This window comes from Mauremys mutica, chromosome 12, assembly GCF_020497125.1.
Source record: "Mauremys mutica isolate MM-2020 ecotype Southern chromosome 12, ASM2049712v1, whole genome shotgun sequence".
In the NCBI taxonomy this organism is placed as follows: domain Eukaryota; kingdom Metazoa; phylum Chordata; order Testudines; family Geoemydidae; genus Mauremys; species Mauremys mutica.
The window spans coordinates 53946130-53965499 of NC_059083.1; the positions used below are offsets into that span (position 1 = coordinate 53946130).

The window sequence follows — 19370 nt, forward strand, 5'->3', positions numbered from 1 at the left end:
TCTTCCCTTTCTCTGGAGGTAATAGGAATATCAGGGCAGGATTCTATTCCTAACAACCCAATAGCACCTTATTTCAATGTGACTAGTTTGGAATGTGAGGATGTGACTATACACTTCCCAACTTATGGCTGCCTAACTACATCTTAGCTGAAGGCCTTAGCCTGTCACAGTAAGAGAAGGCCATTACAGACAGTGATTGTGATTCTTTCTTTTATACCTCTATAACTAGATAAGTGATAAGAATACACCTAAATTCTTAAAGTATAGGCCTTTGCAGACAGGCCTGAATATCTATATCCTAACATCTACATCAATGGTTCTCAACCAGGGATACGCGTTCCCCTGAGGATACGCAGAGATCTTCCAGGGGATTCATCAACTCCTCTAGATATTTGCCTAGTTTTACAACAGGCTACAGAAAAAGCACTAGCGAAGTCAGCACAAGTTAACCTTTCATACAGACAGCAATTTGTTTTATATTGCTCTATATACTATACACTGAAATGTAAGTACAGTATTTATATTCCAATCAATTTATTTTAGAATTATATGGTAACAATGAGAAAGGAAGCAATTTTTCAGTAACAGTGTGGCTGCGACACTTTTGTATTTTTATGCCTGATTTTGAAAGCAAGCCGTTTTTAAGTGAGGTGAAACTTGGGGGTATGCAAGACAAAATCAGACTCCTGAAAGGGGTACAGACATCTGATAAGGTTGAGAGCCACTGAGCTACATAATTGCAACCTTAATTGTGAAGGGGCTACCTTCCCTCCAGGATATTGCTGCTACAAAATTTCCTGATTAGGTCAGGTGCACAGCAATTTGCATAAATGAAGCCATCATCACTGGAGGTAAAATAGGGAAATACCCTTAGCTATCTTATGTTTCAAAACATTATTGTTGTTGGAAATCAACAAATTCCTCAAGGAAATTCAGACCCCTTTGAGAGGAATCCATACTGAATTATGTCTTGAACTATTTCTGCTGAGATGAAGACACTCCTATGTATGAGTTGGATATATACATGTGTGGGACTTCCAGAAAAAATTAGTTGCTTGGATACTAGTAAACTGGTGTCTCCTGAAGAAAGGGTGTGACTGAAGGAGGGAGGGAACTATACAGAGGTGGGTCTTTAGATTGGAAATTCACTTCCTCTAGAATTTTTAATTACGTATTTCTCAATATTTGGGACATACTGATTGGTAGGAATTTTTGAATCCCTTTCTTTCTTTTGAGCCAGCCTTCTTCAGGCTATATAATGAAGGTTCTCACTTGATGACTTGTCCTACTGCTGGAAACATGGACAGATTCTGTAAGTGAAACTGCTGCACTGGGAACACTGCTCTGGGGCCGGGGAAAGGCTGCCTATTCGTCCATCTTAAACTTCAGTTCTTGTTTTGCATCTTTCTCTTTGTCACCTCATACTTTTCTTTCCCTCTTCTTTTCAGAAAGGTATGTTTTGGGATTTCTTTTTCAGTGCCACTTTCTGCTGTGTAAGGGTTCATTCCAAATGCCATTGAAATTGATGAGACGATTCCCAATAATTTCCATGAGATCCTAATGATAGCTAGTGTGGGGTGTGTGTGGGGGGGGGTGTTTGTTTGTTTTGAGAGAGAGAGAGAGAAAGAATGCATACCCATCTATGTGGGTATTTTATGGTACAATTAGGTCAAAGGGCCTGATCCTCAACCATTGAAAGCAATGGGAGTTTTTTCATTAACTTCAATGGGGGGCAGGATCAGACTCTGACGTTGTAAATATATTTATTGTCATTAACCTTGTATAATCCTGTGAGAGAGTGGGGGGGAACCTATTTATAATTTCTCTGCTCTCCTCAAAGCTGTGGCACAAATCAAGGACAATGTTCTAATGCCAGGGATGATTCCATGAGATTCATCATGTGTTTAAGTTTTGTAAGATCAGAGTTTAAAGCAAGTCACATTATTCAAAGGAAATTGTTGACACTGTTTTGTTTCCTGAGTGAAATTGGTGCCCATTTCAGAAGGAAAAAAGGGGGTGGGGGGTTATTCTGTAGTTCTTTGGGTAATTAGTTTGTACCTGAAATTCAGGGCTGGTTTGCTTTACACCCTTATCTGGATTTTAGCTCTACCGTAGATGATCAGGGCCGGCTCTAGGTTTTTTGCCGCCCCAAGCAAAAAAAATTTTGGCTGTCCCCCACCCCAGCACTGGGCTCTCACCCCGCCCCCACCGAAACCCACTGCCACCCCAGTGCTGGACTTTCCCCCCACCCACACCCCCTGCCGCCCCAGCCCTGGGCTTCCCCACACCAGTGCTGACTCCGCCCACTCTCCCCTTGCCTCCAGCTGGTCCGGCACTGGCAGGGTCGGGGTAAACAGCAGGGCTCCTGGGCTGTGCCTCAGCCCAGGGTCTCTCCAGCCAGGGCTCCCGCCTCCAGGACCAGCAGGGATCCGGGAGAGCAGAGCCAGGGGACAGCCCCAGGAGGGGGCTGAGGAGCCAGGGCAAGGTAGCCCCAGAGGGAGCAGAGCCCCAGAGAGCGAGACACAGGCCCTGCACAGCAGCACCCCACCCTCTATGGCCCTGCTGCTGCTGCTGTTTCTGGCCGCCCTGACGCAGTCCCTTGGCAGCTCGGGCCGCTTTGCCCAGCCCTGGCTGCGGTCCTGGAGGGCGGCCGCCCTGCGGCACCTTCAGGGGGCTCCATGCACCCCACGGGGTGGCTCCCAGCCTGAGTGTCCCCCACTCGGAGCCTGCCCGGCCCAGCCACAAGGTGAGGGCACTGCCCCCCCCCCGCAGCATGAACCGCAGTGGCTCCAGGACACCCCCCATGCTTGACGCACTGAAGCTGCCTGGGCCAGGACTAGGCTTTTGCCGCCCAAAGCAAAAAAAAAAAAGATGGCCGGAATGCCGCCCCTGAAAATGTGGCACCTCAAGCATGTGCTTGGTTTGCTGGTGCCTAGAGCAGGTCCTGGGACTGATTTGTATAATTTCAGTGATGCCACTTGCCATCTGGATTTCAGAGAATTAGTTTGCTTCACTGACTGCATCATTCATTCACTGCACCATACTTTTCTTTGTTCATATGTCCCCAGCGCTTTCCAGGCTGTTTCTCCTTGTGGCTGTACTATGGTCTGAGAGTTTCTCTAGATTTCCCGAACCTTGCCTTGATGATCCCGACTACGATGAGCTGGTGAAGATTGCGGAAAACGGGCTTGGAAAGGCAGCTCATCCAGCGAAGGTGGTCATTGTAGGGGCAGGCATAAGTGGACTCACTGCTGTCAAACTGCTCAGAGATGTCGGTCACATGGTAATTCTATGCACAGAGAGATGTCAGAGCAAGGCAGGGAGTAAGTGCTAGCTTGACTATTTTTCATTATTTCTTTTCGGAGGAATAAAGGTTATTAGGCTAAAGAATAATTAAAAATTAAACAAGGGGAATTCGAAAGAAAGAAAGAAAGAAAGAAAGAAAGAAAGAAAGAAAGAAAGAAAGAAAGAAAGAAAGAAAGAAAGAAAGAAAGGGCTCACTGACAAAGGAGGAGATTTTTCAAAGGCAATAATGGGACTTTAGGTGCCGAACTCCCATTGTATTTCAATAGGATTTAGGCTTCCTCTTCCCATTTCTGTCTTGGAACATTTCCCTGAACCTTTGTTAATTTAAAGCTGGAGGAGTTACAGTAACTATCATAAGAAATAGAAAGGGGAACAAATCCCCAAAAAGCTACATTTTCAAAAAAAACCTATCCATTAGAAAGTGGCAAGTTACAGGAATATACTTTCAAATTCCAATATCTATACGGTGCATACATTCTCTCGCAGAAATCTAGGCACGGGAAAATTGATATGCTATTGGTAGCCTTCACTCTGCCTTCTTTTTATCTTCTTTACATGCCACAAACAGGGGTGAATTCCAGTCCTGTGGAGAAATACCTTTTAATGATCTTCACCCCTGCACAGAGGAGTCAGTGCAAGACTTATGAACTATTTAACTTCCACATAAATCCACTTGTCTTTAAGGCCAGGATGTACGTAGAAGCACAGGGAATTGTAAATCCCAGTCTAAGCTCTTTGTGAACTCTGATGACCCTGATTCTACGGAAAACTTCTAGACAAAATGTTCAAACTTGGGTGCTTAAAGTTAAGCAACTACAGGAAGGTTACCCAAAGCAAAACGGCAGTAAGGTGCAGCACCATTTGTGCTTTAGAAAATCTTCCCTCTAAATCAACAAATTATACCAGCATGTAAGGCTCAGACCTTGCCTACACTACAAATTCTATTTGTATTCCTGCAGCTTATGTTGACAGATGCAGTTTATGTTGACAGATGCAGCTTATTTTGACAGAACGAGGTTTTTTCTGTCTGTATAATGCCACCTTCCCAAATCACATTAGCTATGTCAACAGAAGCACGGTTGTGTTGTCATAGCTATGTTTACACTGGTTTTTTTGCCTGGGGTGTGTGCTTTCTTTATACCCCTGACCAACACAGCTAAGCTGACAACACCTGAGAGCGTAGAAATGGCTCTCAGATTTTTCAGAGACACTCAGATTTGGCATCACTCTGCTCCCATTGACTGCAGTGGGTGCAGTTCAACCAACATGGAGCACTTTTGAAAATCCCACCTTAAAGAAATGGGTGCAATTTTCAAAGGTGCAATGTACTAACACCTTTATTGATTGAGTTAGGAACTGGTGGGTGCAGAGACATCAGGGCACTTATTTAGTTGCCTAATTTTAATCACCAAGGTTTGAAAGTTTTGTCCTTTGCACCTGCTTGTTCCATTTTCTATGCTTGTTCCTAGGTTACAGTTCTGGAAACCAGTGGTCGTGTGGGAGGACGAGTCAGGACCTATCGAGATGACACACAAGATTGGTACGTGGAGTTGGGAGCCATGCGTTTGCCAAGCACCCACAGGTAATACAGTTTCCACTCCTCAGCCATGGAAGTTGTTCAAGAAAGGAACAGCCCAGTTTTGCAGGATTCTGCTATCGTTAAGGATGAGATCAAGCATCCTAAAAGAACTTGCTGACTAGTGTCATTGACATGGGTGGGATCTGGCCAGTAATAAACAATGCACTCAGCAATAAGTATTTTCAGGATTAGGCCCTAATTATGGAACTGATGATTAGTGAGAGCATGACTGAATTTCCATGAAACCATCAGAAAAACTCCCATTGATCTTAATGGAAGTTGTATCAAGCCCTGAGTCAGAATAAAGCCAGACAATAGATATTGGCTGTTCATTAGCCAAAATTATTTAAATTGAGTTGCACTATTTCATAAAACACTTTACCCAATGGTTTTGAGAGGAAGTATATGAACAAGAATAGAATAGAATATTTTTTCAGTACAATTCTATGGAACAAAAGCTTATTAAAAAAACAAACACAAAAACCAGTGCCATAAATATACCCTGACTTCAAAGGAAACTACCATGAACTCAAATTACAATTTAGAAGCAGAACAGCCAGATGGGATTATTATGTACAACAGCTGTAGTTACCAGTTAATGGGCCAGACAGTCAGCTACTACATACCAGGTATCTCCATTTCTGTCAATGGAACTACATCAGTTTACACTGGGATCAGGATCTATCAACTGATCTGTCTAGCTATCATCTATCTATCTATCATATTCCTACAGCATTAAGAACATCTGTTGGAGTCAGGAAGTTTCAGGAAGGGAACGAAACAAATCACATATTTGCCTTACTATTTTTATAGCCAGAAGAGCATATAACTTGTTTTCATATTTTTTGACTCGCACCTTTCTTTCTTTTGCAGAATTGTTCGTGAATTTATTAGTCAATTTAACCTTAAGCTAAACAAGTTCTCTCAGATGGATGACAACACCTGGTATTTGGTTAATAGTGTCAGGACCAAAGCTGGGAAGGTCGGACAGAACCCTGATATCTTGAATTATACTGTGGCTCCCTCAGAGAAAGACAAATCTGCTAAGGAACTTTATGAAGGAATTCTGCAGAAGGTTTGTTTATTGGTTGATTGTATAAAGGAAAATAAATTACCAGGCCTGATTCTGAAAAATGCCCCTACCTTCTACTGCAGCACAGGAGGTCTCTTCTTCTGTAGTATGTGCTGGTCTCCCCGTCTCTTTTCCCAACACATCCCTTCTCAACACCATTCCAATCCACAATACATCCTATGTCAGGGGAATCTGAGCTATAATTCCCCTTGTTGTGGTATGAAGGGGAATTACCAGGGCAGATTATCTGGCCCTGGTTCTCCATTCACTTTCACCCACGTGAATCAGGAGTAACAACATGTGATCTACCACCCCGCATCCCCGAAGCTGTGGGTGCTCGGCACTTCTGAAAGGAAACGCCTGTTTTTGTTTGCTACACAGTGAACTCGGGAACAAATCCTGCCATTTAACTACAGCAGAGCTGGAGACTATGCCATGCAACTCAGTTCCATTCAGTGGGGTCTCGTGGATACACACAGGAATTAGGGTCTAGTAGATAGGGCACTGCAACAGGACTCAAGAGATGTGGGTTCAGTTGCTGCCATAGCTATGTGGTCTGTAAAATGGAGCTGATTCTTCCCTGTCTCAAAGGAGTATTTTGGGAATAAAATCCATCGGTGATTATGAAGCCTGCAGATATCATGCAAGTACCTAGGTAGTTAGATAAGAGAACAGAATTTGGTCTAGTGTTTTTGTGAACATATTTCTCTTTCTGTCTATGAATGTTTCCATGCATGGTTCCAACACAGGCCTTAGAGCAGTTCCGGAGTCTAGAGTGTGGAGCGTTGCTGGATCGGTATGACTCCTTTTCCACCAAGGTAATGGATATGGGCCTTCAAGTACCTTTAAATCCAAAAGATTATGGAAAGTCTGAAAAAATTGCTCTGAGAGAGGCGTAAAATGCACCCGTTTATTCTGATGAAACCTAATGATGCCAGTTTTCATGTCGAGGTTGTCCTTTATTCAAAACACCGATAAAGAAATGAGGGAAAACATCATATTATGAAGCTCTGCACAGTCTATTGGGATTGGCTTCTCCTTTCGGCAGCCTCAGTGGGCAGGGTTTTGTTTGTGACCAAGCTTATGGAAAATAAAGGACTGAGTGCCAGAAATTTCTTAGGTTTCAGAGTAGCAGCCGTGTTAGTCTGTATCCGCAAAAAGAACAGGAGTACTTGTGGCACCTTAAAGACTAACAAATTTATTTTAGCATGAGCTTTCGTGAGCTACAGCTCACTTCATCGGATGCATAGAATGGAACACACAGACAGGTGATATTTATACATACAGAGAACATGAAAAGGTGGAAGTATGCATAACAACAGGAAAAGTCTAATCAATTGAGATGAGCTATCATCAGCAGGAGGAAAAAAAACTTTTTGAAGTGATAATTAAGATGGCCCATAGAAGGTGTGAGGAGAACTTAACATAGAGAAATAGATTCAATTAGTGTAATGACCCAACCATTCCCAGTCTCTGTTTAGGCCTCCTGCTGATGATAGCTCATCTCAATTGATTAGACTTTTCCTATTGTTATGCATACTTCCACCTTTTCATGTTCTCTGTATGTATAAATATCACCTGTCTGTGTGTTCCATTCTATGCATCCGAAGAAGTGAGCTGTAGCTCACGAAAGCTCATGCTAAAATAAATTTGTTAGTCTTTAAGGTGCCACAAGTACTCCTGTTCTTTTTGAGAAATTTCTTATTTCCTTCCATTATTATTTTAATATTGTTATACTGGAAAGTGTTAATGGTGGTGATCAAACATATCTTTAGTCTATAGGTTAGCCACAAACCTGGTTAAAGTCGATGGGCATGTTAAACACATTTCATTCATGTTAAATGGAAGAAGCAATTAAGCTCCTTTCTGGAGTAAGATAGCTGGAGAAGTGGAAGCCACTACCCAAGGCAGTATCAGGCTTCATGGGTAGGCCAATCATAAGCTAAGCTGTAGGGATTGAGGGTTTCCCTAGGATTGATTGCAGAGGTTAGGCGGGTGATTGTTTGCAGCTGTGTCTGTGTGTGAGACGGGGAGAAATCCAGGAGAAAGAGAGAGTAGCAGTGGTTAACATGGCCCTTTGAGGAAAACAAAGGATAGAGCTTCTTTTGGTCACAGTATTTGCTGGAAAGGCAGACTTGTATTGCTGAGCAGGGACATTGCCTCCTGTTGACTGTTTCTACTGTGTTCAGGGAAACAGGACTTTGTATCCATTCTTTTTAAATAGACAGGATTGCACCAAAGAAAGACCTGACTCACATCCTCAATCTCTCCTTCAAACAGAAAGAACCAGGCAAGGCCTTGGATATTGGCAATGGCTCAGACCAAAAAGGGGCAACAATATCATCACCATATAAAATTTGAAAATAGCCCTTTATCTTCTCCTTCCTCATGGAAGTCAAATCTTTCCCCAATGATACCTCCATAAATGTGCTTCTTGTGCCTAAAGAGAGAACAACTTTCCTCCCCTCCCAGGAGTACTTGATTGAAGAAGGGAAATTAAGCCATGGGGCTGTACAGATGATTGGAGACTTGATGAATGAGGGTGCTGGATTCCACAGGTCATTTCTTAACTCTCTCATGGACTTTAAAATCTTCTTTCATGAAGACGGGTGAGAAACGAATGTACTTAAATTGCAAGGTCTTTGGGGAATGGCTACATCTTTTCATTCTACATGTGTGGACTTTACATAGGACAATGGGGCCCTTGATTGTTGCCCTCTAGGGGTACGTCTACATTTCCAGTGAGCTGCCCATGGCAGTAAGTCTCCTAGGCCAGGCTGAGAGACTTAGGCTAGTGGGGATTTTACTAGCACTGTACAAATAGCTGTGCAGACAGCGCTCTGAAGTTGCAGCTCGGGCTGGAGCTCGGGCTCTGTAGCCTCGGGAAACGGGTGGGCTTGAGAGCCCAAGTTCCAGCCCAAGCGGCAACTTGAAAGCACTGTCTACCCAGCTATTTCTACAGTGCTACTGAGAGCCCCACTAACCTGAGTCTCTCGACCAGGGCTAGGAGTCTTGCTGCCACCAGCAGTGTAGATGTACCCTTTGTATGACTGCAATGCAAGTAAATATAATTAAATAAATAACATCCTTCTTCTTGTAGCTGACACTCCAGCTTACCAACTGGAAACACCCTTGTGGCAGTTAGAATGTGTGGAGAGAAGCACACTCTGTAATCGATTGGGTCATATTGTCAGCAATATACTCCTCTGAGCCATAATTTTGACTCACCCTGAATTCCCCAGTATTGGCTGAAATTCCCCTCTGGGCCCCAGGTCTGTGTGTCACTTAACCCTCAGTTCCCTCTTCTGTAAAATGACAATAATAAACCTTTTTTGGTCTGTCTTGTCTAGCTGGAGCATAAACTCTTTGAGGCAGGATCTGTCTCAGACACAGACCCTACCTCAAAGGGACCCCACTTTACTGTTGTCCCTAAACGCAATTGTAGTACTGCTAGTAATGTAATTCTCTCACCCGTCACTTCTTATTTCCTTAAGTTTTGATGAGATCACAGGGGGATTCGACCAATTGCCCCACTCCTTCTACCAGTCTATGCCTGGAGTTGTCCAGCTGAACTGCACAGTAAAGCAGATAAAATCCATTGGTAACAAGATCCAAGTACTGTACTGTAGTGCACCCGACACATGTAGCCCCTCCTTCATGATGGCTGACTACGTCCTTGTCACAGCTTCAGCAAAAGCCACGAGACTTATCAAATTTCTGCCACCGCTTTCCTCCAATAAGACCCATGCCCTGCGTTCCATTCACTATGCCAGCACCACCAAGGTTGCCTTGGCCTGCACTGAAAAGTTCTGGGAGAAGGATGGGATTCAAGGTGGGTCATCAGTCACAGATCGCCCATCCAGATTCATCTATTATCCCAACCACAACTTCTCTAGTGGGGTGAGGGTGATTGTGGCTTCCTACACGTGGAACAATGACGCTGAATTCTTTCTTCCCCTGAGTGACGAGAAGTGCATTGATGTGGTGCCGGAGGACCTGGCAGAAATCCACAAGATATCTAAGGACCATCTCCGGTGTGTCTGTGATAAACACGTGATACATAGATGGAACCTGGACAAACATTCCATGGGAGCATTTGCCTTGTTCACCCCCTACCAGTTTGCTAACTATTCTGGGCCTTTGTTTCAGAATGAAGGGAGGGTCCACTTTGCAGGAGAACACACAGCCCAGCCTCATGGCTGGATCGACACCGCTATGAAATCTGCTGTGAGAGCAGCAAGGAACATCCATAGGGATAGCTATCTGTCGTGCTAACAGCTAACATCAGCTGCCGAAGCAAAAAGAACAACAAGAGCAAAAGCAAGAAAGGGTTGACTGGGTTCAAAAAGATAAACTTTAATTGCTTTCTGGGTGTTTAAGGAAAGAACAGCTGCACCAGACACTGAGGAGGAAATTAGAAACTGCACTTTTAATCTCCTTCATGAGGACAGATCCTCAATTGGTGTAAACTGGCGTATTTCCTTGAAATCAATAGAGCTAAACCACTCAACACCAGTAGAGGATCTGGCCCCAAATCCGGTGTATGTAAATTGAGATTGTTCTGTCTCCTTTGAAATATTAAATAGAACTACTACAGTGTAGAAATTGTTGGTTTCATTAATCAAAATCATTACTGATCAAATACAAATCACTAACCTGTTCTTTATAAATAGAAAAAAGTATTGTTCTGTAGCATCCTATCAATAAAGGAATAGATGGAAATAATCCAATATTGCTTTTATTTTGTTCATTAGTTGTAAACTATGATATTTTGCAGTAGTGATGCTATGAAATAGGTAAGGCGGAGAGAACAGCTTATTCCTAAACCAATTCTAGTCAGTTGCACTTTTCAAAACATGTTTCTAAAAGTGCAGATAAACAAAACCAGGCATGTGCTGATGATGTTAAATCCTGGGCCCTGACTAGAATTGTTGGTCATGTCATCACTCAGGTTGATTGGCATGTGAGGTGAACTCCCATGATGCTGATTGCAAATATAGATACTCCCCAGATGTATGTATGTTGGTCATGGTTCAATTTAGGGCTCAGGAACCAGATCGCGAAAAAATATTTGTCACTAAACAAGCAAGGACACAAATTTTAATCTAGACAGGGCCCTCTGGGTGATTTCTTTTTAAAGAAAATGTGAATTAAACATTTTCAAATGTTGATGAGGTACATGAGTGTGAAATAAGCCGTTTCTCTGCCACTGCAGGATTTGTTTTCAGAACGGGTTCATCCTGAAACTGGGCATGTAATTTGGCTTCTCATCCTCTCATGGAATAGTATTTCACTCCGTGCTTGATACTACCACACTTCCTTATCTTAAGTACTATCTAAATCCTGCTCTGCTCTAGAAAATTAGGTCATCATAACTAAATCACTCAGGCATGTGAAAATCCACACTCCTGATTGGCTTAGTTAAGTCAACCCAAGTCCCCAAGTAGGCAGCACTAGGACGACTGAGGAATTCTTCTGTTGACCCAGCTACCACCTCGCAGGGAGGCGGGTTATGTACACCAATGGGGGAATCCCTCCATTTGGTATAAATTATGTCTACAGAGAAGAGCTACAGAGATGCCGCTGTAGCATTTCAAAGGTAGACAAGACATTTTCTGATTAGCCCCATGGGGTACAAGATTGAGCAGTTACTCACATAGAACATAAGAACAGTCATACTGGGTCAGACCAAAGGTCCCTCTAGCCCAGTATCCTGTCTTCCGACAGTGGCCAATGCCAGGTGCCCCAGAAAGAATGAACAGAACAGGTAATCATCAAGTGATTCATCCCCTGTCACCCATTCCCAGCTTCTGGCAAACAGAGGCTATGGACACCATCCCTGCCCATCCTGACTAATAGCCATTGATGGGACCTATCCTCCATTCATTTATCTAGTTCTTTTTTGAACCCTGTTATAATTTTGACCTTCACAAAATGTATTGGACAATGGGATGTTCTGATAACAGGCTGTTCTCAAAAATCTCAGCTTGTTAAAGTATTTAGAACAATCAGGAGATAATACAGCAAGATATTCCCAATCCCAATCCTTGGGGGATAAGTTCTGGAGTTTTAACACAGATATCAGAAATAATAAAAGTAATAATGATTTAACTCTTTAACTACAAAGAATTAAATTTAAGCATAAGAGAGAAATAAAATGAAATGCACAGACCAGTCAAAAAACTAAAACAACAGCACTGTGATCCTCAACGAACTTTGAAAGAATAAAATTACAGAGACTATATGTGCCTTGTGCATTGCGACAGGAAGTGCCAAGAAGTAACAACAAAAATAATACAAGTGTGTGCGTGAGAGAGAGTGTGAGAGTGGGGGACTGTGAGGGAGACTGCAAGTGTGTGAGAGAGCGTGTGAGTGTGTGTCTGTTGGGCGGTGACATAGACTGTGTGCACGTGTGTAAGAGTGTGTTGGGGAAGTGTGTGAGAGATTATGTGTGTGAGAAACAGAGTGTGGGATGGGGCTCGGAGGAGTGTGTGAGAGAATGTTTGTGGGTTGGGGGTGTGTGTGTGTGAGAAAGCATGTGTGTGAGAGAGTGTGTATGTGAGAGACAGCTAGGGGTGTTTTGAGGGGAGTGTGTGACTGTGTGTGTGTGTGTGTGTGTGTGTGTGTGTGTGTGTGTGTGTGTGTTTTGGGGAGTGTGTGACAGAGTGTGTGTATGAGGTCACACACTGAGTGTCTGTGTATAGCAGCAGCCCTTGTCCCTACACACATGCCCTTGTCCCAGCCATTTGCTAGCAGCACACCAGTTATACTCTGGTGTCCACCAGGCTTGTTTACAACCAGCAAGACGACTCCAACACACTCCCGGTGCCAAATTACCCCAAAACTGTATGACCTGTAATATGCAGCCCTGTTGGATAGTTTGGAGAAATGATCAGGTTCTTTGTTGCTTTGAAGACACAAAAGCACATCACAGCTTATTAACTTAACTGGGCATGAATTCACCCTTGCCTTTATGGTATTAAGACAAGTTACAAAGAAAATAAACATAAACCTATATATCCCTTTCTAAAACTTACTACTTTGATAAGAGGCTGGTTCCTTGATATTTTTCACTCCGTCTGAAACTGAGACTCTAAACGAAAGAAGACTTCCCTCCTTCCTTTTGAAACAACTTGTTCCCCCATTGGTTCCTCTGGTCAGGTGTCAGCTAGGCTAGGTGAACTCCTTAACCCTTTACATGTAAAAGAGGCATTAACCCTTAACTATCTGTTTATGACAAAGCTAGAAAGAGTTACAAGCAAAACATGCTTCTAAAAGTCTAAACTTAATCTAGCAAGATGCATGCTTTGATCAAGCAGGTTTCTCACCCATATTCAATTCCCAGCAACTTCAGCTCCCATTTAATTGAAGGACTCCTCGTTTTCGGCATGTAAGAGCTCTCCCCTCTAGCATCCGTCCAGTGATTTCTATGCAGATGGAGCTTCCATTGTTTTTTGTTCCACCATGCTTAATTTACATAGACAGGTAAATAGCTGCACTCATCCCCACACATACCCTCCTACCTGGGCAGCAACTGTACCTTTCTTTGTTCAGTGACACACTTTAAAACAATAGGCATGGGAAGCGGGTGAAACCCCCCTTCAGGGAGGCTAGCCCTCCAGCCCCACCCCTTCTGCCTGAGGCCCCATCACTTCCCCACTCCTTCCACCCCTTGCCCACTGGAGCCCCAAGGCCCATCCACCCATCACGACTGGAGGAGCCCTGGCCGAACCGCCCCATCCCCCGGGCCTCTCTGAGCCATCCTGAGCCAGCCCAGGCCACTCTGAGCTCCAGGCCACAAACCAGCCTGAGCTCCAGGATCCAGGCCACCAGACTGAGCTGAGCCCCTGCCAGCTTCCAGGGAAAGGGGAGTGAGGAGGGATGCAGCAGGCAGCCTTGCGGGGGAGGGTAAGAGAGGAAAGGAAGGACACATCAGGCAGCGGCGGGCGATAGAGGTCTCAGGGAAGGTGGGGAGGAGGAGAGGAGGAATCCTGGGAGGCTGGGATGATCTGGAGCGAAGTGTGAATGTTACTCTGCAGCCCATCATGGCAAGAAGGGCAACCAGGGAGGTTTCAGAAGGGGCTTTCATCCATTTCACACCACAGTTCCTTCCAGGATCTTTCCCGGCAGACAGATTCTAGATCGGGGTAGTCAGGCAGACTGTGGGACAAATCCAGACTGCCAGATACTTTTGAACAGACCGCAAAATCTTTTTATTGACTTATTATTACCATGATTGTTATAGTTTTTGTATTATTTTCTCTGAAGTCTGGACCTTGTCTATACCTTGACCAAGAAATTTGGAATTTGACAAAAAATAATTGATTATCCCTGTTCTAGATTCTGTGATGCAGGAAAAATGCTTAGTCACTTTAGTACAGCACAGACCGGGTCCCTCCCACCAGTATTAAACCACAAAGATATTTTTAAACCCTCTGAACCAAATGCTAGAAAAGTGCAGAGTCAAAGGAGCTGCTATGGGGGATTCCCCTGACATTGTCCCAGAGGGCAGTAGGTTCACTCAGCAATACAGGGACTTGGCAGAGACAGAACTGGCTTTTCTTCTCTCTGTTCCTCACCTTGTTCCTAGGAAAGTGAATCTGCCTAGGAAGATGCACAAATGGAGCTGGGCAGGGCTGGGACCCTGAAACCTCCCTCCCCATTTACTGCTCCTTCTGTCCCTTCCAGTCTCTCTCTCCCTCTCCCTGCCTCCCTTTCTATTTCCTTCCCCTCTGTCCAGGAGACTTGGTTACTGTACTGGGATGTTTGCTGTCCCATAGCTGGATCAGCTCCTGCAAGACCTAATGGCAGAGTGAGAGCCCATGTATGCTAGTGAGGGCAGCAGCTCTGGGACTAGCAGACCCCCAGGAGCAGAGATGGAGTGAGGAGGGGCCATTTGTGCAGAGTCACTTTCCTACCCAGCCCCAGCATTTTCCCCCAGGTCTCTTTCATCCCCTGGAGTCTCTGCATATTTGCCATTCGCTGGAGCACCCATGGAAAAAAAATAGTGGGAGGGTGGTGTTGCCGGCTCAAAGAGCCCGAGGCGGAGCAACAGCAGGGTTCGTTGCCCGGTGTGCGTCGCACTAATTATCACACCAGGGTGGAGAAGCAAAACCAGGTTTATTTGGGCCCAAAGAAAGGTGCCAGGGAGAAAAGCCTTCTCAAATCCTGCACGCCCGCTTACAGGCGGGGTCCCAACATTTATACCCCCCTTGTTTGTGTAAGCCTTTTGTTCGGTTTTCCCCCTCACCCCTCCCTTCCCAGCAGCAGCTACATTAGGCATTACATTTCAGTGTGTTAGAAAAGGTTCTCATGCACAAGCTTATCTGTGGCCTTCACAGAACAAACGCATACAGATTTTCCTTCCCCCTCTCCCCCTCCTCCCCGCTGTTTCAAACTCCTACATTTGCAAGCGGAGATTGCTGACAGCTACACATTTTGCTTACAGTCTGTTAGCATCTTAGGCTGGTTAAAGTTCACAGCATGTAAGACCTCTGGTTCACTCAGGCCCAAAGTCACAACTTTGGTTTACTCAGGCCTAGTGGCACCAACAGTGGCACTGCCGCTGCCTGATAGCTGATGGAGGGGGTGCAGCCACCAAATAGCTGTTTGGCAGCTCAGGGAGGGATCTGGGGAAGAGCTTCAGGGAGGGGGTGGAGTGGGGGTGGGAAGAGGCAGAGCAAGGGCAGGGCCCTGGAGGAGGGGGCAGAGTGAGGGGGGGCCTCGGAGGAGTGGAGCAGGGGCAGGAAGGGGCAGAGTGAAGGCAAGGCCTTTGGGGAAGGAGCACAGTGGGGGCAGGGCCTCGGGGTGGAGTGGGGATAGCGCACCACCGGGGAAAAGGAAAAGTTGGCGCTTGTGAGTCTCTGGCCCACGAGTTGATGTCAGCAGAGCCCAGGCTGCCTTAGGAGGCTAGTTCCAGCCAACAGCGAAAGTCCACACCTCGGCTGGCCACAGAGGGAGCTTTGAGGAAGGCCTCTCCCCAGCACAGATCCCACTGGGTGATCATCCTATAACTATGGCCTGCATTCTGTGCCTAATTGTATGAGTTTACATTTGGTCATATTGAAGTGCAGATTGTTCGCTGGGGCCCAGCTTAATAAGCCATCCAGATTGCTCTATAAGAGTGACCTCTCCTCCTTTATGTTGCCTGACTGGAGCTGCCTCCCCAAATATAGAAGTCAAACTGTGCCTATGGTTATGCACGACAGGTATAATAGGCCAAGGAAGGCTAAGCCTCCCCTGGCAGAGCCGCCGCCAGACACCTGGGCCGTGGTGGCCCTGCCCTGCCTGTGCTCTGCCTCTTCCTGTCCATGCTCCGCCCCTTCCCCCAAAACCCCCACCACTCATCAATGCCTGGCTGAGTCCCTCCTCTCCTCCTCCCCGCTTTCCCTGAGACCTGCATCACCCGCCGTTGCCTGGTGAGTCCCCCCTCTCCTCTCCTCTCCTGTGAGGATGCCCACTGCATCCCTCCTAACTCCCCTTTCCCTGGAAGCTGGCAGGAGCTCAGCTCCGGCTGGTCACTCAGAGCTTGGGGCTCAGGCCAGCTTGTGGCTCAGAGCTCAGGGTGGCCCGGTCCAGGGCAGCTCAGGGTGGCCCGGGGGTCAGGGAAGTTCAGCCAGGGCTCCTCCGGTCACGGTGGTTGGGTGGGTCTTGCACTTCCAAGGGGTGAGCTGGGGGGGAAGAGGTGGGGCCTCAGGCAGAAGGGGTGGGGCTGGAGGGCTAGCCTCCCTGAAGGGGGGTTTCACCCACTTCCCATGCCTATTGTTTTAAAGTGTGTGGCCCAGCAAAGAAAGGTACAGTTCCTGCCCAGATAGGAGAGTATGTGAGGGGGGTGCAGCTATTTACCTGTCTCCTATGTAAATTAAGCATGGTGGAACAAAAAACAATGGAAGCTCCATCTACATAGAAATCACTGGACGAATGCTAGAGGGGAGAGCTCTTACAGGCCGAAAACGAGGGGTCCTTCAATTAAATGGGGACTGAAGTTGCTGGGAATTGAATATGGCTGAGAAACCTGCTTAATCAAAGCATGCATCTTGCTAGATTAAGTTTAGATTTTTTGTTAATAAATTAGGTTCATTCATTCCATAAAGCGACTCATTGCTATATTTAAAGACAAGGGTGTATTTATGCCCATTTAAGTTAATAAGCTGTGATGTGCTTTTGTGTCTTCAAAGCAACAAACAAACCTGATTATTTCTCTGAACTATCTGGGAGAGGGCTGGACATTACAGGTCATACAGTTTTGGAGAAATTTGGCACTGGGAGTGTGTTGGCGTCATCTTGCTGGTTTTAGCCAAGCCTGGTGGACATCAGAGTATAACTGGTGTGCTGCTAGCAGACTGCTGGGGTCAGCATCTGTAGGACCAGGGCTGCAGCTATACACAGACACTCAGGATGTGACCTCACACACACACACACTGTCACACACTCCCCTCAATACACACACATGCTGTCTCTCACATAAACACTCTCGCACACACATGCTTTCTCACACACACGCACCCAACCCACAAGCATTCTCTCACACACTCCTTCAGACCCCACTCCATACTGTTTCTCCCACACACTTAAGCTCTCGCTCACACTTCCCCAACACACTCTTTCACACATGCACACACACAGTCTATGTTAGCCGCCCAACAGACACGTAGTCACACGCTCTCTCATACATACACATGGTCTCACACACTCCTCACACACTCACACACACACTCCCCCCAACACACAGGCACAGTCTCTTTCACAGTCCACCCAACACACACAATCTCTCTCACACACACACTTCTATTCAGGGCCGGCTCCAGTCACCAGCCGACTAAGCACATGCTTGGGGCAGCATCTTGGGGCAGGGCAGCGCTCGGGGTTTTTTTTTTGTTTGTTTGTTTGTTTTTTGGTTTGGCGGGGCAGTGCTGGAGGGTTTTTTTGTTTTTGTTTCGGTGGCACGGTGCTGCGGGGATGGGGAGTTGGGTGGCGCGGCGCTTGTGGGGGCAGGGGTTTGGGCAGTTTGGCACTCGGGGTGGGTGGGGCTTCGAGCAGCGTGGCGCTCGGGGAGGTGGGGGCTTCGGGCAGCACTCGGGGGGGGTGGGGGTTTGGGTGGTGCTGGGGGGGCTTCGGTGGTGTGGCGCTTGGGGGATGAGGGCTTGTGCAGGGCTTCAGTCGGCTCTCGGGGGCGGGGGCTTCGGGCGGCGCAGCACTCAGGGGGGTTTTGGGTGGAATGGTGCTCGGGGGGGCGGGGATTTGGGCAGCTCTGGGGGGGGCTTCGGTGGCATGGCGCTCGGGGGATGGGGGCTTCGGGTGGCGCGGCACTCGGGGGGGCTTCGGGCGGCGCAGCTCTCGGGGTGGCGCGGGCTTGCGCGGCACTCGGAGGGGCGGGGGCTTTAGGCAGCGCGGCGTTCGGAGGGGGCGGGAGCTTCAGGCACGGCCCTTTTTTTGTTTGCTTAGGAGGGGGCCAAAAAGTTAGAGCCGGCCCTGCTTGTATTATTATTTTTGTTGTTACTTCTTGGCACTTCCTGTCGCAATGCACAAGGCACATATAGTCTCTGTAATTTTATTCTTTCAGTGTTCGGTGAGGATCACAGTGCTGTTATTTTAGTTTTTTGACTGGTCTGTGCATTTCATCATTTTATTTCTCTCTTATGCTTTAATTTAATTCTTTGAGTAGTGAGTTCTAAAATGCCTAACCTGTCCTGGCTGGAGTAATTCTCATTGGTACTTTTATTACCATATTGTGCTTTGTCATCCATTATTTGAAATGGTACAATCAACTAATAGTATCCTTCTAGAATGTAAATTTAGCTTATACAAACCTTAGCAATGCCAATTTAAAAAAGAATTATTTAATCACATACTGGGCAGATGAAGCTTACTTATTTTCAAATGGTACTTTTAGTTATATCTATAAAATAGCTTAAAATTTGTATGAAAATAAATGCAGTTCCAAGTCTGATACTAATAGTAATGATTGAGTTAAATGTTAGTGAGTCACGTACATGATTGTGATCAGTAAACATAAATGCTAAAATAATTAGAAAAATAAATTCCCCCTTCTTAATAAAAGAAGAAAAAAACCTTAATTGCGTATGTTAAAGTTATGTAAATACATTTTTAGTGAAGTGAAAAACAATTCACTAAACTAGAGCAGACAATGGCAGTAACACAGAGTGTGTCAGAGAAAGTAAAGAGGTTTTATTTCTCTCTCTTAAAGATGGTTTGCAAAGTATCAAACGTGTGTTTCTGATATCTGTGTTAAAGCTCCAGAACTGATCGCCCAAGGATTGGGATTGGGAATACCTTGCTGTATTATCTCCTGATTGTTCTAAATTCTTTAACAATCTGAGATTTTTGAGAACAGCCTGTTATCAGAACATCCCATTGTCCAATACATTTTGTGAAGGTCAAAATTATAACAGG

At 45.7% G+C, this 19370-nt stretch overlaps 1 protein-coding gene across 1 annotated transcript; it reads left to right on the forward strand.

Annotated features, from left to right (window-relative positions):
• Positions 1–1238: 1238 nt before the first annotated feature.
• On the forward strand, positions 1239–10649 carry LOC123346525 (L-amino-acid oxidase-like). The gene is made up of 7 exons (XM_044983977.1): positions 1239–1312; positions 3069–3283; positions 4776–4888; positions 5759–5960; positions 6707–6775; positions 8430–8566; positions 9452–10649. The coding sequence occupies exons 1-7, from the start codon at positions 1276–1278 to the stop codon at positions 10230–10232; spliced, it is 1554 nt and encodes a 517-aa protein (XP_044839912.1). The 5' UTR covers positions 1239–1275; the 3' UTR covers positions 10233–10649.
• Positions 10650–19370: the final 8721 nt, after the last annotated feature.

Coding starts and splice junctions, on each gene's coding strand:
- LOC123346525 (XM_044983977.1), top strand. CDS start 1,276: ATGACTTGTCCTACTGCTGGAAACATGGACAGATTCT. Junction 3,284..4,775: donor TCAGAGATGTCGGTCACATG/GTAATTCTATGC, acceptor GCTTGTTCCTAG/GTTACAGTTCTGGAAACCAG. Junction 8,567..9,451: donor ATCTTCTTTCATGAAGACGG/GTGAGAAACGAA, acceptor TATTTCCTTAAG/TTTTGATGAGATCACAGGGG.